At 32.2% G+C, this 12,215-nt stretch overlaps 1 protein-coding gene across 1 annotated transcript; it reads right to left on the minus strand.

The window, feature by feature from the left end:
* Positions 1 to 11,844, minus strand: LOC133206004 (hippocampus abundant transcript 1 protein-like). The gene is made up of 13 exons (XM_061341912.1): positions 11,687 to 11,844; positions 8,975 to 9,070; positions 8,257 to 8,319; positions 7,918 to 8,045; positions 7,540 to 7,654; positions 7,036 to 7,254; positions 6,407 to 6,520; positions 6,006 to 6,077; positions 5,541 to 5,653; positions 5,135 to 5,232; positions 3,349 to 3,524; positions 2,260 to 2,425; positions 1 to 2,047 (listed from the first exon to the last, which is right to left on the minus strand). Exons 1-13 carry the CDS (start codon positions 11,759 to 11,761, stop codon positions 1,989 to 1,991), a joined length of 1,494 nt encoding a protein of 497 aa, XP_061197896.1. The 5' UTR covers positions 11,762 to 11,844; the 3' UTR covers positions 1 to 1,988.
* Positions 11,845 to 12,215: the final 371 nt, after the last annotated feature.

Genomic DNA, 12,215 nt, shown 5'->3' on the forward strand with positions numbered 1-12,215 from the left:
GAATAAATACACAAACATTTACTTTCATTCAGGCATATTTAAAACATCAACAGATAAAAATTATTAGAGATACATGCACATGTATCCAACAAAGCAATGTTGGCCTATCCTTGGAAGTCATCAAAACCATCTTTATAACTGGAAATATCTTATTTAAAGGAACAAATTTCTTATATTAATATAGAATTGACACCTTAGGCTTCAAAGAAATACCCCTTCCTTTTCTGATATCTTAATTAGTGTCCAGCTAAAACAATCTTTTAATAACATTTCTAATAGTGTAAAAATTATTTGCACTCAACATCCACATTCACCAAAGTACTTACATGTCAAAGTGTATGAAATGAAACAATCACAATTTTTCAGAACTTGAAGAACAACACCTGCACCTATTAAAACATGCACACTTGTACACAAAATAATCATCTTACAATAGCAAACTGAACTGAAATTTATATATACTCTAATAAAAATGCTTTCTTCTTGAAAAAATGTACAAAAAACAAGCTAAAATTAACAGAGGTATCTCATAAAATATGACATGTTACATGTACATAAAGACACATGGCTCACTGGATTGGCACATTTAACAGAATTAAGCTACAGGAAAGAAAGACAAATTCTATTGTCACTAGATTTATTATTTTTCCTTAGGAAATTTCAGAAATTGTCTTATTTTGGTAAAATACGAGGATTGTCCCAGAAAAACACAAACATTTTAATTTTTTTTTCACTACTATTTCTTATATACCGGTAGTTCAAAATTTTTATGCCAAATAATCAACATTTTTTGTATACTACAAAGAAATTTCCATAAAATACAGTTGAACTTCGGTATCTCGAACACAGATATCTTGAATACAATGGATATGTATTGGGATTGGGAAGTCCTTACCACATATTTTTTAAGTCTTTTACCCTTGATATCTCGAACCCTCTGATATCTCAAAGTTTTTTCTCGGTTCCATCAAGTTTGAGATAACATTTGCGCAACACTGACGATACCAAAATATGTAATTATGTTCAGGAATCGTTGGTTTTTAAAAATTCATTTGAAGCATAAATTCAATACTGCATTTGCTTTTCTGTTAGCTATAGAGTTGTCCAGTCTCACATATACATGAGTCACCTATAGAACATGGAATTAATACTTTGAATAGACAATTTCCCAACCCCAGCTTTAATCCTAACTTCTACAAAGTTAAATGTCAGTCACCATGTATGACATCCAGCTCCTGACTTCTCAGTTTGTTGGGTTACAAAACCCCTCTTCAACTGGATAACCAGTCCATTCTTTAACATCTAACTGTCATAAGAGATGTGTTCGTGTTCTTTAATCATTTCCATCTCTTTTCCCATATGGACAAGAGTCATACCCCCACTCAACACAGTAGTGAATTATGATATGGAGACAGCATTATCGCTCAATGTCTCCATTTTTGACAATATCAAACAAAAAGTGTATGAGCATATGTCACATATTTGTCATTTATGATGCCATTTAAATAGATTTTCACACATTAATATTCCAGATCACTTTATGGACGTAAATTTTGTCACATTATATTTCTGTATAACCTGGTAATAAAGAAAGAAAAATAGGAGGCAATGCTTTTTTTTAAGTCAAAAACCGCCCATATGTAACACCCTGTAAATGCTACTTCTACAGACATAAGACATTACAATCTTAAAATATGTTGTCAAAATAATGAAAACATTTTCCAGCAATGTGCAAAAAAAAAAGGAAAATTTTGGTCAGGTTGTTTGTAAAATATTTAAAAAGTTCTTGTATTTCTGGGACAACCCTCGTAGCATATAAAAGCACCTTGACACCTAGTGGTAATCACAATCTGCATGACAACACTATGCAGTTAATGCTTCTTTATGCTGAGTTCATTCAGTCTATTTCTTGTAACTATGTGGAGCTATTTTTGACTATTAATCACAGTTTTTTTTAGCTAATAGCTTGGTCCTCTGTCTGTTTGATATCAGGGATTTTGATCTGTATCACTTAGACTAATTAAAGGAGATTGGTCTTCTCTAGAACCTGAAAAAGAAGTTAAAAGGGTTAAAACACTTCATTGTAAATTTATAACACAACACCTATGGATGTACTTTTCTTAAAATATTACACAGACTTAGTGATAATAATTTAACACGCCTTTAGCTTCTCCACAGCTCATCACACGTAATTCTTTATTCATGTTGCTACATGTATTGACACATTTACTGGGAAATTCTGCAATATTTTCAGTGTACCTTTTTCTAGACGGAAAGCTTCTAATGTGAGTGAGTTTTGCCGCCTGACTTTTGATTTGCCGACTTGAATAGTGCCATGAGGATTTTCTGGCATGAAGACAGCTACTAACAGAGCCAGGATGACTAGAATAGCACCAAATGCAAACGGAGGACCGGGAACAACACTCTGCAATTAAAAACTTAGTTACTGTAAATACTGCCAGATAATTTATTAAATGCTTAACTTTAATTAGTTATACAGCTACATAACTTAAGGTTCACAGACCCTCTGATGAGAGAGATAACTATTACCATATTAAATTTTCAATTTAAAAGGCCATTTCAGTCATATTTTGTTCTGCAAGGTTTGCTAAAATTTTGTGCAATTCAGTTATAAATTAGATTTCTCTATGAAAACCAATAGCTGTAAAGTAAAACTTAATATGAGTGAACAGAGGGATCAAGACTCTTAAATGCTAAAAAGGAAAAGATAAAATGTTGCTGTTTTAAAAAAAAAAATCTTTCCTGAAATGCTGACTCAATTTTGTCAAATAGAAAGGAATTCTCATCTGCGCTGAAGATTTTTTTTTAAAGTGAAAAAAACTGAATGAACAATTGACTCAGATTTGTGGAATGTCTTGTTGGCAAATCTTTTGTTGTTGACTGGATTTTGAAGCACATATACAGTAAAACTCGTTATCATGAAATTGGTGGGACCGAGAAATTACTTCGAGATATCCAAGGACTTGAGATATCCAGGGTAAAATACTTAAGGAATAAGTGGTTGGGACTTCCAAATTACTTCGACATATCCATGGTATTCGAGAAACTGTAGACTGGCAAATAATCACAATGGATTTAATTTCACTTTGTTTGCGATTTATCATTTTTCTGTGAAATTAAACTCATCGCGAATGCTATTATTCGTTTTTAAAAAAATGAATAAATGCTTATACGAATTTAAGTTAATTCTTGCTGTGAAATTAAAACCATCGCGATAGGTACTTTTTGAGAAATTGTGAAATTTTAACACCCTGGAATTGAAACGACTTACATTATCAGTGTATGAGATACCGAAGTTTGACTGTATGTGTTGTAAACAATTCTTACCTGAATTGCTGACTGGATTTTGTGGTACGTGTTGTTTTCTGGAGATGACACCTGAGTGTCAGGATCTGTGGTTTCATTCAAATCCACATGGAAGAGATAAAAAATGAAACCAAACAGAGCAGGTCCCAGTCCATTACACAAGCCCCGGATTCCAGTGATGATGCCCTGTGCAACTCCTGCAGAAAAATACCAGAGTAAAGTATATTTTAAAACTGATTGGGATAAAGAGAACAAGAACTGATTCACAGACAGAAACTCTGTACAACTTAAAACTAACTAGAGATCTCTGTTATATGTAGCTCTACTGGTCTGATAATAATAATGTAAGCAAAATGTTGGATTAGTTAACAGAGATTTTTTTCCCCTTTTGTTGAAAAACTGTTGGTCCTGTCGACAAGGCTGACAAAAATCTGTCTGGACTGATAACTTACAAGAAAACATTGGTTCAAATGACCGTTTGAACAAAATCAAGAGTGATACAATTTTTTAAAAGATCGGGATCAGGGTGCACAGGTCAAGGTCACAAAAAAAGCAGAGATGGCCAAGTAGTGATGATGGTCAATCAAATTTGTTGAAGCAGAGACATAATTCATGTCATTTATGTCTCTGATTGAAGACTCTCTATCCTAAGAAAAGAAATTTGTGAGATCGAAGGCTGTTGGTCATTTTGGTGCAGTTATTTATTTTCCTTTCTCAGCATACAAAATAAGGTACATGTACTGCTATCTGGTCCTAAACAACATTTGACTTTGTCAAACAAAAAGTCTGTCAGTGATTTAAGAATTTCGTCAACTCTGTTTTCTTTCCTTTCCTTTTTTTTCCCCTGAGTTTGACATTTAAAGAATTATGTACATGTATCTTGCTGGTTTCTGAACATATGCACTACGCACATGTACAAGATTTCATTGAAATAAGACCAAAATTGTAAGAAGAGATGTAACCATGGAATTATTTATTCTAAAATATGGATACACAAGTTGTCCTTTGCTGAAACTGCAGTAATTTTAATGAATACTGAAAGTTTAATTTTGTTGAATGGGGTACGTGTGGTTGCAATTGATAAATTTTACTGGTGTCGGTGATTTGTATTGAATTAAGACAATACACAGTAACTGTTTCAGGAGTATTATTTTGAAAATGTTCTACAGACAGATGGCTAGACAGACTGAGAGACAGATGAATGACAGGCACCCTAATACCAATGTATAAATTAACATGGTCTTTAACAAGTAGACCTAAACATATTTTGATCATTATTTTTTTTCAATCAAAATCAAGATTGGTCGTGAAAAGTATCTTACAATGTCTATATGAATTTATAAAACAACAAACTTACGAAAATTTTATTTGTGTGCATATAATTATGTAAATATTAGTAGTGATGTACCGATTAATCGATTAAATCGATTATCTAATCGAAATGGTACCCGATTATAGATAATCGATTATAATTTTGATAAACGATTACTCAAAATATTTGTTAAAAGCAAATTATTTCTTTGATTTTTGATTCATTCTATTTGAATTTAACTAAATCATAAATAATAATCTAATAAATGAATCCAATGATACAAAATATCAAAAATGTATTCTAGAAATCACTCCAGAATTTTTAACCAATTTGTTCTTCTTTCAAAAATGAACAAATTTAATATTTCAAATTGATCAATTATTAATTGATTATTGTGCATCCAATTATTCCGATAATCGATTATGAAAAAAATTCCCATTTCCCATCACTAAATATTAGGAATTATCACAACATTTTCACTATCTGTGGTTTTACCTTGCTGGTCTGCACTGGCATGAGATGATGTGAATGCGCTGATGGCGGGATACGTTACACTTGACATGGCAGCAATACAACCAGCCATCCATATCACCCTGTATCAACAGATTTTTTTCAGCAACTTAACAAGAAACTAATTATTTCAATAAATATGCATTGTTGTCACAAACTTTTCAATTTTCTCATAAAAATGAAAGTTGTTAGAATCAAGGAGGTAGGCAGAGTGAAATTTATAATGTACTTTCACAAACTCATAATGTAGGCATATGAATTTCATTTTATAACAGAAAACATGAAAATAACCACAATGAATCCATAGTTGTAAGCAGTAATCAGGGTGCTAGCTTTTGATAAGATACTTTTTAACACTGTTCTATTTCCTTATTGATCCCTTCATACCTACCATGTTTGAGATCCAAATCCAAAACAAGCCAGCTGTACGATTTCAAATACAAGACCAAACATAATGGCTCCTTTATGTCCTACATATTTCATCAACAATGCTAAAATGAGTGTCTGAAAGTCGGGAAAAAAGATGAATTACTAATATTATTTTTCAGACATGGCTTCTGCACTGAGAATGACAATATACACTTGTATGAAAGGATCAAAACTCTTTTTTTTTTCAATGCAAAATTTTCTGAACAATTGACAATTGACAGTACAGTTGACTTTTTTAAAAAGTGAAGTTCAGAGAAACTTTGAAAGTTCAGAAGTCCAACAAAATTACATTTTTTCTCAAAGGTTTCCAATATCTTACAATATGTATTACAAATACTACAAATTATTTGGGTAGGTGATACAATATACCAGGTAAAGGTAAAAATAATACATATTCATTAATTAAGTAAAAACACGAAAACCTTACTTGAGCAACAACAGACAAGACTCCAACCATAGCTATATATGAAGCAACTTCTTGAGCTGAGAACATCATAACCTAGGAAAAAATAACATACCGTTTATTCTCCTTTTTTTAAATTCTTCTTCAGTTTAATAAATTTTAATTTTCACTGTATCTGTTCATTTACTTTCACATATTTTTTAAAGAAAAACATAAAATATGGATGAGTTACAGTCAAACCTTGTTATCTCGAACTTGATGGGACCGAGAAAATACTTCGAGATATCCGAGGATTCAAGATATCAAGAGTAAAATACTTAAGAAATAACTTCAAAATCACATCGACATATCCATGGTATTCGAGATATCAGTGTTCGAGATACATGTACCAAAGTTCAACTGTAATGTGTTATAGCTATACTTACTAATCTCAGGTAAACAAAGAAACATGAATATTCCCCAGCCTCGGGAAGATAGGACAGAAACACAGCTACACAGAGCAATAATATTAACTTGTCATGACCTATTTTCTTTAATGCCTGAAATAAGAAAAAAGACTACCGTAAATATAAACCAGTAAATTACATTGTATGTACATGTATATTTTGGAGCAGGCTCAGATGCCTACGTACATGTGCTTCTATAAAATGATCTGCTGTTGACAAGGACCTGACATCTGCTCACAAAGGTAGGTGTACATGCATGTCATACTGCCATGTTCACCTTTTTTGACAGTTATCAGACAGGTGAACAAAGCATGACTTACATGTATTGAACAGCAAGTAGTGTTCCAGGATTATTATGTCAGATCTACACAAAATTTTTCATAATACATATACATGTACTATACATACAGGTATCCTCTGTATCGTTTTATCTCTTACTAAGAACTGATGTTTTATTTTTTGCTTCAGTTTGTTTTTCTTCCATTTAGAGAAAATACTTGCAAATTATTAAAGACCCACTTATAGGTTATTTCTGATATTAATTTTCTGAGGATGATCCTAATATTTCTAAGAACATGTATATATTGTTTTTCTGAAAATGAACTTACACCTAATGGGTCTGCTTTCTCCCAGGAAATCTGTGATCCCCAGTTAGCTGGGCGTAGTTTATCCGGCAGTGATTCCGGTACTGCCACTAATATGAATAGAATATCTAAAACTGCTACAGCTGTTGCCAGCCATATCACAAAATTGTCACTATAAACTTTTCCTAGATAAGCACCTAATGCTGGACTAGTAACTAAACTGGCTGCAAATGTAGCTGACACCTGAAATATAGTAAGAATACAGGTAAAAGTATACAATTACTGCAAAAATTTAAGTACATATTTTTTTCTCTCTCTCTAAATGTGCCATTTTTAAACAACAAAGTTCAAAGAAATTCATATTTCCCTCTTCATAGGTGATATTTAATACAACTATGGAGATATATTAATAAAACTTGAAATTTAAACATTCCTTTTAGATCACTTTGCATTCAAGCTGTAGGCAGTTTCTGGTGCAGGGACTTTAATTCCAACAGTCATACTAAAAATATATGTATAATTACTTACCAAACCATAGGCCTGACCACGATCCTCCTCTGTGGTAATGTCAGCCACATATGCAAATACAACACTAAATGTCACAGCAAATATACCAGATATAGAAAGCATGGCAAAATACCACCTGCAATAGGAAAGAATGCCCCATTACTGCAAAGTTCAGTAACTAAGATTTAATATTCTAATTCCATTCAGAGAAATTAATTATCTAGCAAATGCAGTTATCAACTTGTAAAATATAATCACAGAACTCAAAATAGTTTGCATGATAAATATTATATACTTATACAGTCTCTTTCTTTTTAATTAAATATCTTTAACATTCATATCTTTCCCAGTCTATAAAAAAACCTTAATAAATGCACTAATTGATCTGAGAACACATACATAGGACTGATTTTCATCAGAGGTATTGGTGCACATGTAAAGGAGACAGTTATAAGAAGAAATGGCTTCCTTCCGAGTGTGTCAGACAACGCCCCCACCAATGGAGCACTGAGAAAGGACAGCAAACCCTACACACACACAAAGACAAGAAAAAGTAATGAACTCTCACTGAATTTGTATTTCAAAACAAGTCTCTTTGTTTCCTTGGTTAAAAATGAATTGACAATGAAATAAATGCATCTTTCTTTATTTGATGGTCTACTAACTTTTTTTTGCTTCAAGAAATTTCTATAAATTTATCATTTATACCTAAATTATTAAATACTTAGTAATTCTTACCTTAACTCCTTGTATCAACCCATTCATAAGGAAAGTGTGATTAGCAAAAGTGTTATTTAATACCTGTAGAAACAAAAAAGAGGACACTCAAACTTCACTGTAAAAAAAATTGAGGACAGGAAGTTGAAAAAAATATAAAATTACAATTTGATCATTGTATAGACCTTCAGATTACATAAATGTTTTTATTATACATTTTACTATTAACTTACTTTAATTGATATGAACTAGATATAAAGTGACCATCTGTTCATTGTGTATACATGTATCACTTCAAGTTCTACATATATCATACGAAATAACAGAACACTTCATAAAAACTGATACATATCAAGACTACAAGAGATGAAGAAAAAAGATCCCCCAACAAGTCATGTATATATTTGTACTACATGTACTAAACTGAGATACTGTGTCTCTTTTCCGTGGGATATTTATACAAGCTGTGTAAAAAAATGAATAAATACAATGACCTGCAACAGCTGGAGAATGTCTTCTTACCAGAAAAGCATCAAAAATCTTGCTATTTGACCAAAATTATAAAGTGAATTAAAATACTTCCTTGAATAAATTTTCTTTCAGACACTTGTAATTAATAATTAACTTTACTCCAATTGCAGCCTCATACCCATAACAGCATTCTATTCTCAATAAAAATACATGTATTTTACCATTTTGGTATACAGATTATGCAATGTCACCATGAAAGTCCACTTACTTCTATAATTGGAGAAGTCAGCAATCCCCAGGCAAAGAACTCTAAAAAGATTACAACTAGGGCATGGTACACACTGGCCTGTCCAGCAACTGGATCCTATAATAACAACAGTACAAAATGTATACAATTCAGATTGCCACTCAATCAAAGCACTCTGCTGTTTAGTTTAAAGCAATGAACAAGACATATTGTTATACCCCTATATAACAGTACCTATGTAACTCTATACGGAAAAAAAGTCCAGTATTTTGACTGTTCCGGCAACTATTGGACTGGAACTGTTAAAATTGTTAAGACTATTGACTGATGAAGTCATATGGCACTAAAACGGGTTATCACTTACGTCATTTGGTTTTAAAAACAAATAAGTGATGAACACCTTGCAAAAGGCATTTAAGCAAGCAGAAACAACAGAAACATTACAATATTTGTGAAAATGCAATAAAACATTCTCAGTGATTGTTTACTGACTTGTGCCAGTCTATCCATTTCTTTTCTGCAAAAAAATCACGTGGTAAGTTGAATGAAATGTGCAAAAATTCTACTGTGCAGCTTGAGAAAGATATAAGGCCTATGTAGATACATGTATATGCACGTTTAAAAATGTACAGTTTTCATATATTTGATAACCAAAGGAAATCATTCAAAAAATCAATTACATTAAAATGCAATGTTAAAGTAAATCACAAATGTCAGTGACGTTTTCTTTCCTCCGATCAGTAGCGGAGCTACTATGTATGCTTGTATGCCAAAGCATCCACATTATTTCTTTTAAATAATAAATAAATACAGAATGAATAACAGTATATTTGATAAAAGGACATAATTCAATAAATTCAAAGATAATTTGTTCTGTATTATCTTCATGCACACTGCACATTCTAAATGTAATATTGTCAATTTCTGCGAAATTTCCATGGGATCTCTCCCTGGACCTGGTGAAAGGAGGTTAATGCTGCCCAGACCTCCTGTAGTCATAAAAGCATTCACTTTGTTTTTGCCTACCTACACCACTAGCCAATGGTACAAATAAAAAAAAAATTGAATTAATACTATATACAAGATTGATTTTAAGTTTTTATTATATTGGTATAACAAAACAGTTGTTCACAGGGGTCTCTTGCAACAGTTGATCTGACAGACTGGTGTGCAAAATGTTGCCCGCAGCCTTCTGCAACAGTTTGCACACCGGTCCAACAGATCAACAGTGCCTTCAACCCCAGCCAACAACTGTATAATGTTTTTTAAACATTTTCAAGCACTTTTCAATGACTGGGTCAAGATTCAAGCACTTTTAATGGTGTGTACAAACCCTGAAACAGTGCTTGGTATGAAGAACATCAGTGTGATAAATAACAACTAGAGCCAATCTTCTGGCTGCTGTTGTGCTTGCGATAAAATTAGGCAAATGCAAACATCAGAGTACATAAACCTGATGACAACTACTTCACATAAGTCATTAGCTCTGTCAAATTTTTTTTCCATCTGTTGTAGGAAGTAATTTCTTATTGAAGGTATAAACAAATGGGCACATGTTGTCATGTACATTTTGGTTTAAATTAATGGGTTTTAAAATTTAAAAAAAAGCCTAGATACCTGTCCACCCTTTTTATTTTAAATCTTATGCAACCTGAAACAAACATAGTTACTGTACATGTTTTTTTGGCCCGATTAATTCAGAGCTTTCACACCACTTTTTGGAACAGGGGCCAGGACCATTAAAAATTAGTTAGAATAATCTATGTCTTGGAACAGGCCCTAAACACAGTTAGAATGCTTCCCATATATCTGCAATGTAGCAGAAAATTACAGAATCGGAAACTATTCTGGAGAAAATAAAGTTGCATTGAAAATAATTATCAAATTAATAATAACAAACCTTTTTGAGAGTGTGAATACCTTTCACCCGAAAATTTAATCCATATAATGAAAGAATTCAACACTTTTTCTCAACGTTCTTTACTCGTTTTAAATTTACACACCATGTTGACATTTGGAACTCTCTGAATATTTTTCATAGTAAATGCACTGAGTTAGAGTTATCTCCTGTGTTTTCTTTGCTACATTGCCATTACACAGAAAGAATTCTATCGTTAAACCGTGTCCATAGGACATTTATCATTTTAACGATAAAACTTTCTATCAAATTAAAAATGGGAAAATCAATTAAATTTCTGGCAAAATTGTGAAATTTACATACAAACTAATTACATTTAGGTTTTCTGGTGTTTTACTATCAATTTTACCATTACTATAATGACTAATGGGAAAATAACACCATTTATTAGGGGAAAAGGTACCTATTTTGAATTTAAATGAAGAAATACAAATATGCTTATTGTTCACATCATACATTTCTCTCATTTTCCACGCTCCCATGAATGATGATCATTAATAAATGTTATGTTAGATTATATTAGGATTATTGTCATTTATTGAAGATACATGATATCTAACATATAAAAGTAGTTGAGGAAATTCGGCACCATGTGATTGTCATCACAGTCTTTCTTACGAAACAAATTACAAACAAGTCAGTTCATTGTAGTGTATCAAAACATTTCAAATATATCGGTGAAGTCAACACTATATAAATGTAAAATTTTCATGATGGTGGATTCTTTTCTTTCTCGTATGTCTTGTGACGACATACTTCGCGACACCTTCAAAATATTTATCACTTTCGATTCCTCGATCTAAGAATCGACTTACCATTCCATTTTCCTTAATATGGCCTTTCCGAGGTCCCCATATTATTTTACCAACTACACGTTTTTTCCTACCCATATCCAAAAGGCATTCATATAGTTTTCGGGTTCATATTATCAACACTATTTTCACTATCGTCCCATTTTCTCGGCCGACCTCGAACTTGGGAATCCTAGGTCCGCAGTGAATAGTTAACATAATTTTGGCGCGAAATTCAAAATTGCTTTCATCATTAGAATTTCATATTTTAATAACTTTCAATTCCTTCGTTTTAATATTATCTCTTTCGGGGTGGGATGGTATGTGTTTTCCCATTTTTTCTCCGTATTTTTAAGTGTTTTTTTTTTCAAGTTATATTTAAGAAGTTCAGACCTAAAATACTTCACAAAAGTTGTGTTCCTTTTTAGGGCCAACCAAAAGGTCAAACGGGGAAGTTCAATACAGTTCTCCTTCGTGCTAACAAACATTTGGGCATTTTCTGATAAATTCACCGTTATGGTTTTTTTTCCTTTTAATGGTCTGTGTAGCTCCA

The sequence above is a fragment of the Saccostrea echinata genome, unplaced genomic scaffold (assembly GCF_033153115.1).
Source record: "Saccostrea echinata isolate AGI-Se365-2 ecotype Australia unplaced genomic scaffold, CSIRO_AGI_Sech_v1 ptg000002l, whole genome shotgun sequence".
Lineage (NCBI taxonomy): Eukaryota > Metazoa > Mollusca > Bivalvia > Ostreida > Ostreidae > Saccostrea > Saccostrea echinata.

Coding starts and splice junctions, on each gene's coding strand:
- LOC133206004 (XM_061341912.1), bottom strand. CDS start 11,761: ATGGGTAGGAAAAAACGTGTAGTTGGTAAAATAATATGGGGACCTCGG. Junction 8,046..8,256: donor GGTTGATACAAGGAGTTAAG/GTAAGAATTACT, acceptor GTGTGTGTGTAG/GGTTTGCTGTCCTTTCTCAG. Junction 5,233..5,540: donor GGATTTGGATCTCAAACATG/GTAGGTATGAAG, acceptor CTGTTGATACAG/GGTGATATGGATGGCTGGTT.